We start from the raw sequence: 12,899 nt of genomic DNA on the forward strand, positions 1-12,899 counted from the left end.
TTATTTGCCAGTTGTGGGCTTGAGCTCAGGGCCTGAGCACTGTCCTTGGACTTTCTCAAGGTTAGAGCTCTACCACTTGCGCCTCAGCACCATTTCTGGCTTTTTTCTATGTATGTGGTACTGAGGAATCGACCCCGGTCTTCGTGCATGCTAGGCAAGCACTCTACCACTAGGCCAAACTCCCGGCCCCAGGGGGTAATGATTATATTATATATCTTATGCAAATGGGGAGATTGTGGTCCAGGGAAGTCCAAGGTAGTTACCCTTAATTTGGGTAAGAGTTGAGATTCAAATCTGGGTGGGCTGTTGCTAAACTTTCAACCACTATACAATATATTGTTTTCATTAGATCATGAATATTTTACATACAGGATTAAACCACATGATGAACTGTATTGCCAAGAAACAGTGTTCTAAACCTACTTCATAACAGTTTGCACATCTTTTTGCATGTACTGTGCCTGGTTTGCCCACTCAGCCATGAATTCACCCAAAATTAACCACTTCACCAGCTCTTTCTGGTTTTACTAAAATTATAGCAAACATTAATAGAGTGCATGTCATAGCCCCTTTGGTCTCTTAGAACAGAAAATGATAGGTATGATTACTTTCTAAAGTCACCTGTACTTGTATTAGCTGATTTAGCATTCAAGGGAGTGATCTCAAGTATTTGTGGATAGCTCTCATACACTGTTTTGTTGTTGGTTTGTTTTTTCCTTTATGGGTCCTAGGGCGTGAACTCTTGGGCCTGGGTGCTGTCCCTAAGCTCTTCAGCTCAAGGCTACCGCCTTTTCCCTTCCCTTTTGATAATTTTATTCTCCTTTTGACAGTTAACCTCCTTATGTTTAATAACAAACATTTAATCAAGCCTTCAGACAAATGACAAACTATCTTTAAATGTGTTTCCGAGGGGCTGAGAACATTGGTAGGTATAACTATTGCCTAGAATGCGAAAGACCTTGGGTTTGATCCTTAGCACCTCAAAAAATAATAGTTAAAAAATGTGTGTTTCTGGCCCAGCACCAGGGGCTTATGCCTGTAATCCTAGCTACTCAGGAGGCTGAGATCTGGAGGATCTGTGGTTCAAAGCCAACAGGTAGAAGAGTCATTGAGACTACATCTCAAGTGGTAGAGCAAGAAAAGCAGAACAGGTGGGGGGCCCAAAGTTTAAATTCCTCTACTAGCAAAAAGAAAAAAAAATAATGTTTCTGAGAGCATATCCTGAAATCTTTTGTGGGATTTACTGGAAATTTTACTGTGATCTGTGTTAAGACAAATGTCTTCCTATCCAACCAGTTTGATTATCCTATCTCAACAGTGTGTTCCCTTTGCATTGACTTGTTTCTAGAGACTCTGTCCTGCATTTATGCAGTATAGAATGTCAATGTTTTTTCTTTAATTTCCTCACGTTGTTGTTATGTATTGAGATATTTAAGGCTCATGATTCTGCATCCACTCTGTTAGTTTCCCTTTCCAGCCTACTGTCACCTGCCAAATCCAGTCTTTTCTTCTTGAGTGTGACCCTTGGCGATGTGTACATTGATTGGGATAGGGCCAAATCAACAATCTTGCAGCACTCTAGGTCAATATCTTTTGGGTTTTATACAAGTTATTCATTGACAGAACTATACAATGGTGTAGTTTATCTTTTGTTCTTTTCTCCACTGATCATAATGAAGGACTTTATGACAGAAATCAATACATGCTATGTCAGAATTTTTTTGATCTGTCAAATAATATTCTTAAAACAGAAATGGTATTAGTTTGATTTGTCTTGTTTTTTTTTCTTGTTTAGAAGAAACATGGTATATTGTGCTTAACAATACGCCATGCTTTCTTGGCTCTTCTGTTTCAACTTTCAGATTTTTCCATACATTTAATCCAAATTTTTATTATTTTTTAAAATTATCTTCAAGTAGTTGTGGAAAGGAGTTGTCATTTAACAAGGAAATTTATGAATACAATGTATCTTGACCAATGTCACCCCTGTCAACATTCCCACCCATCCCTCTACCCTGTATATATTTTTGCCAGTCCAGGGATTAAACTCAGGGCCTGGGCACTGTCCTTGAGCTTTCTCAAAGCTAGCACTTTACCACTTGTGCCACAGCACCACATTCAGCCTTTTCTGTGTATGTGGACCAACGAATCAAATCCAGGGCTTCAAGTATGCCAGAAAAGCACTCTACCGCTAGGCCACACTCCCAGGCCAGAAATCTTTTTTTTTTTTTTTTTTTTTTTTTTTTTTTTTTTGCCAGTCCTGGGCTTCAGCTCAGGGCCTGAGCACTGTCCTTGGACTTTCTCAAAGTCAGAGCTCTACCACTTGAGCCTCAGCACCACTTCTGCTTTTTTCTATGTATGTGGGACTGAGGAATCCAACCTGGGTCTTCATGCATGCTAGGCAAGCACTCTACCGCTAGGCCAAACTCCCAGCCCCAGAAATCGTTATTTTTAATTGGCAAATAGTAATTATATACAGTGATGGAGTCCAATGTGGTATTTTAAAGACATATATGCAATACATAACGATTAAATAAGAATAATTTATTTATTAGGAGTGAGAACATTTAAGATTCTTCCAGCTATCTTTTTTTTCCATTCCTGGAGCTTGAACTCAGGGCCTGGGCACTGTCCTTGAGCTTTTTTGTTCAAGCCTAGCACTCTATCACTGGAGCCATAGCACCACTTCCAGCTTTTTCTGCTTATGTAGGACTGAAGAATCAAACCTAGGGCTTCATGCATGCTAGACAACACTCTACCACTAAGCCACATTCCCAGCTCAGCTTTGTTTTCACTTGAACCTGTGGGATTATGTTGCTTACCATTTTCTTAATTCTCACAGACGATTTGGTGGACAACTGTTTATTCCGTTGGTCTGTTTTCAGGTTATAGGTCCTTTTTTATAAAATAGTGCAAAGGCAAAATAAAGAGTTGGGCCTAAGTGGAACACGTGGGGGGTGGAGTGGGTAGGGAATAAAATTTAGAAAGTTGGGCATGTTTTGTTTCTGTCCCTGCCTCAAGAGATGGACACACATATATCATTTTCCTTTGTCTTAAAACTAAAAACAAAAAAATAAGGAACGAAAAAAAAACCAAAAAGAGAGAACAGAGGCCTATTTTATGGGTCTCCTGGCATTTCCCTTAAGGTTTTTTTTTTTTTTTTTTTTTGGCTCAGGGGCCTGCGCACTGTCATTGAGCACTTTTGCTCAAGGCTAGTGCTATACCATTTGAGCCACAACACCACTTCCAGCTTTTTCTGGTATGTGGTACCAAGGAATCGAACCCAGGGCTTTGTACCTGCTAGGCAAGCACTCTACCATTAGGCCATGCTCCCAGCCCTTCCTCAAGTTCTTATCTTCTCTTCCATTGTATAGATTTACCTAATAATAATAAAAAAATAGAAACAGCTGCTCTTTGTTTGCCTTTTCCAACGAGTGTCCTGTAGGTTGAGAGATCCTTATTCATAAGTATAAGTGTGTCAGATTTCAGATCTTTACATTTCAGGGTATTTGGACATACACAGTGAGGTTTCTTATGGACAGGCTCAAGTCTAAACACAGAATTCACTGATGTTTCATGTACACCTTAATACTCTGAAAGTGATTATATACAATATAATCTTGTGTATGAAATAAAATTTTATGGTGGAAGTTTTCCACTTGTGATATAATTGAATGCTCAAAATGTTTTAGATTTTGGAAAGTTTAGGGATACTCTTAGCCTGTATTACAACTGGCATTTCAGAGCAAAAGCCTTGGCTACAGGAGTCCCAACAGGTTTGGCTTCTATCACCCATCCCAGTATGCTAATAAAGAGACAGAGGGCAGAGGAAAGAGGTCTTTTAATATAACACATGGCCAAAGGAAGAAGAAAAGTGAGCATTTTAGTCCTTCAGGGTACTGACATGACCCTGACATTTTTCTTTCCTTCCTCCCTCCCTTCTTGTCTTTTTTCCTTCTCTCCTTCATTTTTCCCTCCCTCCCTAATACTGGGGCTTGAACTCAGGCCCTCATATCCTCATTCAGTTTGCTTGCCTACAGCTGGTACTTTACCACTTAAGGCACAGCTTTTTTTTTTGCTGGCTGATTGGAGATAGTCAGGAGGACATTTCTGCATGGAATTATTTCAAACCACGATCCTTAGATCCAGCCTCCTGAGTAGCTAGGATTACAGGTATGAGCCACTGGTGTCTGACAAGCTCTAAGTTTAAACAGAAGAGATGAAGTAGGAGCAAGAGGTATGCATAATTTTAGTCAAACTTAGACTGGTAGTCACTGGTTGGGCCCTACATTGCTCGTGAATGTATCATAAGCCAGAGCCAAAAGGTAAAACTCTCAGAAAACAGGTTAGACTTACATTTTTTGTGTCATTTTGTTTTTAAAACTATCCATACACATACATACTTTTACATCCATATCAATATAGAATGCATGCACATACATACTATAGTGGACATGGATTGCTTGCTCAAAATAACAATCCCACTGACAATATAGTATTTCAATAGGTCTATAGTTTTGCTTTCCAAAGTTTTAGTCATTTCAGATCAAACTGAGTCTGAACTATTAATAACATCAAAGGAAGAAGGGTGAATGTAGAATACATCTTTTGAGAGAAAAACCAAATTTACATATTTTTACTACATTATATTGTTATCATAGTTCAATTTATTTTTGTCGGTTGTGGGTCTTGAACTTAGGGCCTTGGTCACCATCCCTGAGTCTCTGTGCTCAAGGCTAGCATTCTACCACTTGAGCCACAGTGCTATTTCCGGCTTTTGAGTGGTTAATTGGACATGAGTCTCATGGGGACTTTTCTTCCTGGGCTAGCTTTGAACCACAATCCTCAGATCTTAGCCTCCTGAGTAGGTAGGATTACAGGTGTGAGCCACTACTGCCTTGTTTGATAGTTCAACTTTATTATTAACTATTGTTGAAAGTCTCTTACTGTGCCTAATTTATAAATTAAACTTTATTATAAGTATATGTGTAGAAAACACAGGCATGTGTGTGTGTGTGTGTGTGTGTGTGTGTGTGTGTGTGTGTGAAAAACATAAAGATTAGTATGGCTTGCTATTATCAGAAGGTTCAGGCATTCATTGGAGGTCGTGGAATGTGTCCCCAAGAATAAGACACTTTAAATATAGAATCATATTTAGTCTCTACTAGAACTCTATGAAGTAGAGACTATTGCTGTCATTATTTTTCAGATGAAGAAACTGAAAGCACAAAGGATTAAATAACCTACCAGTGTTCACAAGAAAGGGAAGGGGGGGAGGAAAGAGAGATGGGGTCCTCCTTATACAAGGATAGACATATAATTGAGGTTGGAAGTTGATCTAACATATTCTTAGGTCAAGTGATTTTTTTTTATTCCTGTCCTGGGAGCTTTTTCATTCCAAGTTAGAGATCTCCCCCTTGAGCTACAGCTCCACTTCTGGCTTTTTTGGTGGAGAACTGGAGAAAAGAGTCTCAGGGACTTTCTTGTCTGGATTGGCTTCAAATCATGGTTCTTAGATCTCAGCCTCCTGAGTAGCTCTGATTATAGGCATGAGCAACTAGCCCTGGTCCATTTGTGTGTGTGTGTGTGTGTGTGTGTGTGTGTGCATGTGTGTATGTGTGTGTGTGTACACGTGTGTGTGCATGAGCACATGTGCATGTGCATACACCAAGGAGTTGTTCCCCGCAGAGATTTTTAAAATCTTAGTTTACTAATTTCATGTTTATTAATACTTAGATATATATTAAGTTCTACATGCTTAATAACAAAGATTCATTTTGGTAAATAAATCATATCATTTGCCAATTTTGTCTTTTAACAAACATCATGCACTGTATTTATTCATACCACATGCTACCATCTATGATTCACCTACTCTTGATACATTTACAATATAATTTATTTCTAAGGCCAAAATGAACAAAATCAGATACAGTAAAGCAGCCTCCAAGAAAACTGAAGTAATCACAACATTGATGTGTTTCAGCAATGTCTTTAACTGAGATGAATGAAGTAAACTAGAGATAGTTGAGTTTGGAAAGTTGGGCAAGGTTTGGCTTGTTGAGAGTTTTAGAAGCCATAGGAGCCTTGATTTATGTTGCATGTAATACAAAGAATTGTAGACCTTTATGCAATCCATATTCTTAACACAGAAAGAGTTGAGAAAGTTTGCAAGTGCTGAGAATTTTATCATTTATTCTCAATATAAAATGCTTTTTTGTACATTTGTTGTATAATATTTATTTCACCAATATTTATTTAAGTGAAGATTACACTATAATAAATCATACCACTTTATGCTTGCTCAGTGTAAGAAATGAAAGGCAAATGACCTGTACTGGCTCAAGGCTTTATTGAGGGCCAGACCTGCTGGGCTGTTCGAAGCAGGAGTGGAGGCAATAGCAGTGGACAGGTGTAAGTGGAACTTAAACAAAATTTTAGGGACTGGGCTCGGTGGCTCACACCTATAATCTTAGCTAATCAGGAGGCTGAGATCTGAGGATCAAGGTTCAAAGCCAGCCTGGGCACAAAAGGACCTGAGACTCTTATCTCCAATTAACCCCTAGAAAACGGGAAGTGGAGCTTGGCTCAAGGGTAGGGCCATAGCCTTGAGCTGAAGAGCTCAGGGACAGTGCCCAGGCTGAGTTCAAGCCCCATCACCCACCAAAAAAGAAAAAAATTAGGGGCAGTCACATGGGCATATTACATGGACTATGGGGATTTGCGGGGGCGGGGGTAGAGTCAGTTCTGAGAAGAAGGTGTTATGAAGATGTTATGTGGGCTACGGAATTGGGGGAAGAGTCTCGTTCCAAGGAGTGTATGAGGCTGTTGCAACTGGGGCAGGAGTTCGTATGTCACACCAGGAAAATAATACAGCACTGGGGAAATAGATACTTAACAGATTTTTGTAAACAGGTGAGGACTTAATTGGCAAACTAACTCTGAGACCTTAGACTAAGAATTTTTCAGTATTTACTAAAAAAAGTTATAACAATTTCAGGAAGAATTCTGAGAAAAGATTTAAAATCAGGTTGCTCTGATCTCCAGATGAAGACACAGATACTACACTTGTGTCCACAAAAGGATACCTAGGATTGCATGGTTATTAATGTGGGATTTGGAGTCAGATAAAACTGGGGCAAAATCAAATTGTTTTGCTTTGAAAGGTAAGGCTTTGGGGGCCGGGAGTTTGGCCTAGTGGTTAAAGTGCTTGCCTAGCATGCATGAAGACCCAGGTTCGATTCCTCAGTACCACATATAGAAAAAAGCCGGAAGAGGTGCTGAGGCTCAAGTGGTAGAGCTCTAGCCTTGAGAAAGTCCAAGGACAGTGCTCAGGCCCTGAGCTCAAGCCCAGGACTGGCAAAAAAAAAAAAAAAAAAAAAAAAAAAAAAAACATTTTAAAGGCCGGGAGTTTGGCCTAGTGGTTAAAGTGCTTGCCTAGCATGCATGAAGACCCGGGTTCGATTCCTCGGTACCACATACATAGAAAAAAAAGCCGGGAGTGGTGCTGAGGCTCAAGTGGTAGAGCTCTAGCCTTGAGAAAGTCCAAGGACAGTGCTCAGGCCCTGAGCTCAAGCCCAGGACTGGCAAAAAAAAAAAAAAAAAAGATAAGGCTTTGGCCATCATGTATAGTTACTAGATCTGGACTTTTATGTTAGTGCGTGGGTAGCAATGAAGCTAGAAGTAACCATAATGGCTGAAACAGTCAATTGCCATTTGTTTGAATCAATGAGGAGTAGGAGAGGAAAACCTGTCAAAAAGGTTATCACATTGCCACAGAACAGAATGTTCACTGTATTTAACACTATCATGTCCTTGAAGCTTGTTTATAACAAATAGTATGTAGAGAACAACTAAGTATATTAAAAAGACTTCCATGCTAGTGAATCTGAAATGATGGGAAATTTATTAGAAATAATTCGATTGAAATAATCAGCCTCCAAAAGGGAATAGAAAGAACTGGATAGGGACCAAGTGAGTTGGGGAGCTATTGAAGAAGAGAAAGTGAAGACATTTTAGCCTGAAGACAAGAAGCTGTGTGTTCCTGCAGATTTGCAATGGAAGTAGTCCAGGGGCTTTATTCTAATTAATTTTTCTAATGTGTTGTATGAGAAGGAGGTTATAAAGTTCAAAGAGGAGCAATAGAATATGATTAAGTATATCTTATATATATGTACAAACATAGACATGTATCAGATATGCCCCAGTATAATCAACAGAAGAATTTTAAATAAGCAATGTCCCAATGGCTAGGAGCTAAAATAATATGCAGATCTTAATTTTAAAGACTAGCAGAGATTTCTGATTAACATTCTGGATCAATTAACTAGCCTAAATTTATAGTAAACATTTGTGATTTTACTTCAATGGTGACGTAAGAAACAATATAAACATATTCAGGACCTTTGGGATGTCTACGATATACCTGAACAACTATAAATATAAAGAACTTATATCTGTTTATATTCTTGAATATTTAAGTCATTACTAAAAAGCAACTGAAGCTCAACACCAGTCCCCATGATTTGTTTTTCATTTAAAGAGGGTCCATGTACTACTTACATTTGATTAAAAAACATTCTAGAAATGAGATGAACAGCTCTTTCAGAATATACAGCAACTGCCTCCAATTACACAGTACTAGGTTTAGAAGATTTACGGTAAAGCTATGTTTCCTAGGAGGTCTGTATAGAAAGCTATACTTCTACTGGCAGTTTCTGGGACAGATAAGTTTTCTGCCCGTTGCAGTAGCTTATTTTTTTCATGTATTTATAATATAAAGGCTTGATTAGCTCATTTTTAAAATTTCTCCTGTCCCCTGGTGTTTTGTGGTGTTGCTAACTGACAAGGATAAAATGAACTGGTAATCTCAGGCTCCTGGAGAACATGGACCAGAATCTTAACCAAGCTCCTTATTTTCGTTGTGAGAAGGGAAATGATTCGATCCCCGTGTGCCAGAAGTGTGAAACGTGTATCTTAGCATGGAAGATCTTTTCTACCAAAGAGTGGTTCCAAAGGGTCAGCGAATTAACACAGAGGAGGTTTCTAGTTAGCATTCTACGTCAGTTAAATAGCTTATACTTACTACATTATTTCCAAAGTATCCTGCAGACCATCCAGGGAAAGGACTTTATCTATAACAGATCCCGGATCAACCTCAACAGGCTGCAGAGGAAGAAGGAGAAGACTGTGAAGTCCTCCTTGAACCAGTTGTTGGAGAAAACTGCAGAGGAGAAGATGAAGGAAATCTTGTACTGGTTTAGTGAGAGCACCTACTGGACCAAGGAAAATTATACTACTTTCCTACTGCAGATGTGCAACGAAAAACTACTGCTCACTGCTGCGAATGTGATCAGAGTCCTGTTTCTGAGAGAGTGGAACAAGAGCTCAGGTAAACAAGGCTATAGGGAGTGAGGCCAGAGGACCCCCCCCCCCCAAAAAAAAAAAAGATAAGAAAGCATGATTTCAGGAGCTGCAGGTGAACACCAACTTAGACAAATGGGGACTGTTCAGAGTGCAGAGCTGGGTCCTTTAAAAACATTTTTTAAGCTGTTGTACCCGAACTCCTGGGACCCCCGAAAGAACCACCAGAAGTCGAGGCCAAAGCAAAAGGGCAAGGGTCGTTCACACCCAGACCTCCGTGCACTCATTGCCAGTGACGCTGAGAGGTCCTGAGCAAAGATTTTACACAGCTTTTATAATCATGTACAAACAAGTTACGGCTACAGGCTCATGATTGGATAACATTTAGTTTGACATTTAGTTTGATTCATGAGTATATTTCTGATTGTTTTAGGTGTAGGTGACTCACTGTTGGGTCCTGGTGACCGCTGGACCCTGTAAACAGGCTAGTTACTGGAATTTATGTACATTAATTGTGTTCCTGGAATAGATGTTTACCATAACTACTCGACCCTAAAGTCGAGGTGGGAACAAGGTGGGAACAAGAGGGGGTTTCTTAGCTTGTCCATTCCTCCTTCAAAGTTGGATGTGGTGGCTCACGTCTGTAATCCTAGCTAGCTACTCAGGAGGCTGGCATCTGAGGATCAAGATTGAAAGCCAGTTTGGGCACAAAAGGACCCGAGACTCTTACCTCCAATTAACCTCTAGAAAACATGAGGTGGGGCTTGGCTCAAGGGTATGGCGGTAGCCTTGAGCTGAAGAGCTCAGAGACAGCACCCAGGCAGAGTTCAAGTCCTATGACCCACCAAAAAAATTACTATTAATTTATGCATTCATTTTGCTATTACTGGGGCTTGAACTCAAGCCCTGGGTGCTGTCCCTTAGCTTTTTTTGTTCAAGTCTGGTGCTCTACCACTTGAGCCATAGCCCCACTTCTTGCTTTTTGGTAGTTAATTGGTGATAAGAGTCTCACTAACTTTCCTGTCCTGGCTGGCCTTGGACTACAATCCTTGAATCTTAGCTTCCAGGGTAACTAATATTACAGATATGAGCCACCTGTGCCTGGTTTAATTCATATCTTTAAAGGAAACTCAGGGAGAACTTTAGAGAGACAATCCCTTTTGTAGCTCCCATTCATGCATTTGTCTCCTTACATCTAGAACTCCAATGGATTTTGTATTTTTTTGATTGCCTGGCTAAGTTAAACAATTGGAAGTTTTCTGAGATTTTTGCATAGTAACTCAAAGTTCCCTGTTAAAAACAGACATAACTTCCCGAATCTATTTTGTATGTATAGTCGTGCCTGTGTATTTGTGAGGAATTATTTTTAGGACCACATTTGGATACCAAAAATCCATGGATATTCAAGTACCTTATCTAAAGTGATATGTAATTTGCTTAGAATATTCAATGCCCTCATATGCTTTTAATTGTCATTAGATCAGTTACAATTCCAAATCCACTGCAAATGGCATGAGTTGTTATACTATAGTGTTTAGAAAAATATCACAGCTACACAGATGAAACTTTTTTCTTTATGTTTTCAGTGTGTAGTTGTTTGAATCCAAGGAGGTAGAATCTGCATACACAGAGGGACAACTATATTTAAAAGAAACAAGGGGGCTGGGAGTTTGGCCTAGCGGTAGACTGCTTGCCCAGCGTGCATGAAAACCCGGGTTCGATTCCTTGATACCACATACACAGAAAATCCTGAAGTGGTGCTGTAACTCAAGTGATAGACCTCTAGCCTTGAAAAAGCCCAAGGACAGTGCTTAGGTCCTGTCTTCAAGCCCCAGGAGTGACCAAAAAAAAAAAAAAGGAAAAATTAAACCATTTTTCCCTCAACTTCATTTTCTTCTACACACCTGCTAGAAAAGCCACTTCATCTTTGCTTTTCTTTTTCAGTGCTTCCAAATACCACTAATGTGCCATTTTCTCCTAAGAAAAACTTGAGCACCAGATCTGAGTTCCCACAGGCGTTTTGGGACACTAAACCTAGATGTATCTCATTCCCCTTGTCCAAAGCTTCAGGAAAAGACACACTTGGAGATCTGGGAAAAGTAACTGGTAAGTCATGCTTAGAGATCTTGGAATAATAGCTGGTAAATCAGCTATCAACAAAATACAAACAAACACACCAAAAATAAAACCCAATATGGACAGTCCCTGACTTAGATGATTCAGCTTTCAATTTTTTTTTTAATTTTATGATGGGCTTATTGGAACCAAACTACATGCTGCATCAGAAAACATATGGACACAATACTTTGAATTGGGATCTTTTTGAATTTATAATGGATTGTAAGGTATCAAGTTATTATTATTTTTTGTTAGTTATGGGGCTTAAACTCTGGGCCTGGGAGCTACTCCTGAGCTCTTCAGCTCAGGGCTAATGTCTGCTCTACTGCAGTACTACTTCCAATTTTCTGATCAACTGGAGATAAGGGTTTCCACGGGCTTTCATGCCTGGGCTAGCTGTGAATTGCGATCTTAGAGTAGCTAGGATTACAGGTGTGAGCCACCAGTGCCTGGCACTTTCTCCGTCTGACTTTGGATTTTTTAAAAATCTTTCTGACTCAGCCTCCCAAGTGGTGAAATTACAAGTTTGTCCACCATTCCTGGCCTAAATGCATTTTTAGCTTATAGTATTTTTTTACTTATGATTTTTTTTGCCAAGGCGGGGGGAGGGTGCATAACCCTTGTACATATAAAGTGGGAAGTCTTAGTGTCGTTGGGGGGAAGGACAGAGCAATAGAATCTGGGATGTATGATTTTGGGAACTATCATTCATTTAGCATCTGCAATGTGTTAGGCTCTGTGATTTTCTTTTCTTCTTCTTTTTCCTCATTTAACCCTCATAAGTGGTAAGGGGAAAAGTAGGGTAAAAATTGGTCATGTTTTCACTTCTCTACCATAGTGCCTCTACAATACACTTTGAACTAGGGATCATAAAGGACATTTTCAAGAGCTCTCTTTGATGTTGGCTCCAGTCCATAATCCACTAAGCTACAGCATGGTGGCCCATCTCTAGGGTTCACCTCACCTGTGGCTATTTTTGCCACGTTTGATTTAGTCTTCAAGGGGAAATTAAGGAGTAGGGAACATGGGCTCTCAAAGCTCTCCTTAGCTGCTTTCTAAAGCAAAAGATATGCATTCATGAGTCAGTCACCTAGTGACAGGAAAAAGCCTAGGCTATGTAGTATACCCACAATCAAACATGTGGTTTACTATTGAGGAAAATGTGGCATGTGACTGTACATGAAATAACCATGGGAAACACAAAACACAGATTCTAAAGCCACTGGGTTTTGTTAGCTTTTTTGTTTTATGTGTATTGGAGTTTGAAGTCCGGGCCTCAGACGTGCTAGCAAGTGCTGTATATCTGAGTCACACTTTCAGCCACTTTTTTTTGCATTGGTTGTTTTAAAGGAAGTCATACCTCCTTCCTGAGCATACGCCTGGGCCACCATTCACTTACTTTAGGCTTACCTAGAATA

General features: G+C 39.7%; 1 protein-coding gene across 1 annotated transcript in view; it reads left to right on the top strand.

Annotated features, from left to right (window-relative positions):
- The first annotated feature begins 8,666 nt into the window (after positions 1-8,666).
- The window catches only part of LOC150050899 (F-box/WD repeat-containing protein 10-like), a 31,114-nt gene continuing 26,881 nt past the window's right edge, over positions 8,667-12,899 (top strand). The window contains exons 1-2 of the mRNA XM_090349522.1: positions 8,667-9,391; positions 11,308-11,469. Coding sequence (XP_090205648.1) covers positions 8,887-9,391; positions 11,308-11,469 — 667 coding nt within the window. The 5' untranslated portion in view covers positions 8,667-8,886. The remainder of the gene's footprint in view (positions 9,392-11,307; positions 11,470-12,899) is intronic.

The sequence above is a fragment of the Megascapheus bottae genome, chromosome 17 (assembly GCF_031878675.1).
Source record: "Megascapheus bottae isolate mThoBot1 chromosome 17, mThoBot2.hap1, whole genome shotgun sequence".
Classification (NCBI taxonomy): Eukaryota; Metazoa; Chordata; class Mammalia; order Rodentia; family Geomyidae; genus Megascapheus; species Megascapheus bottae.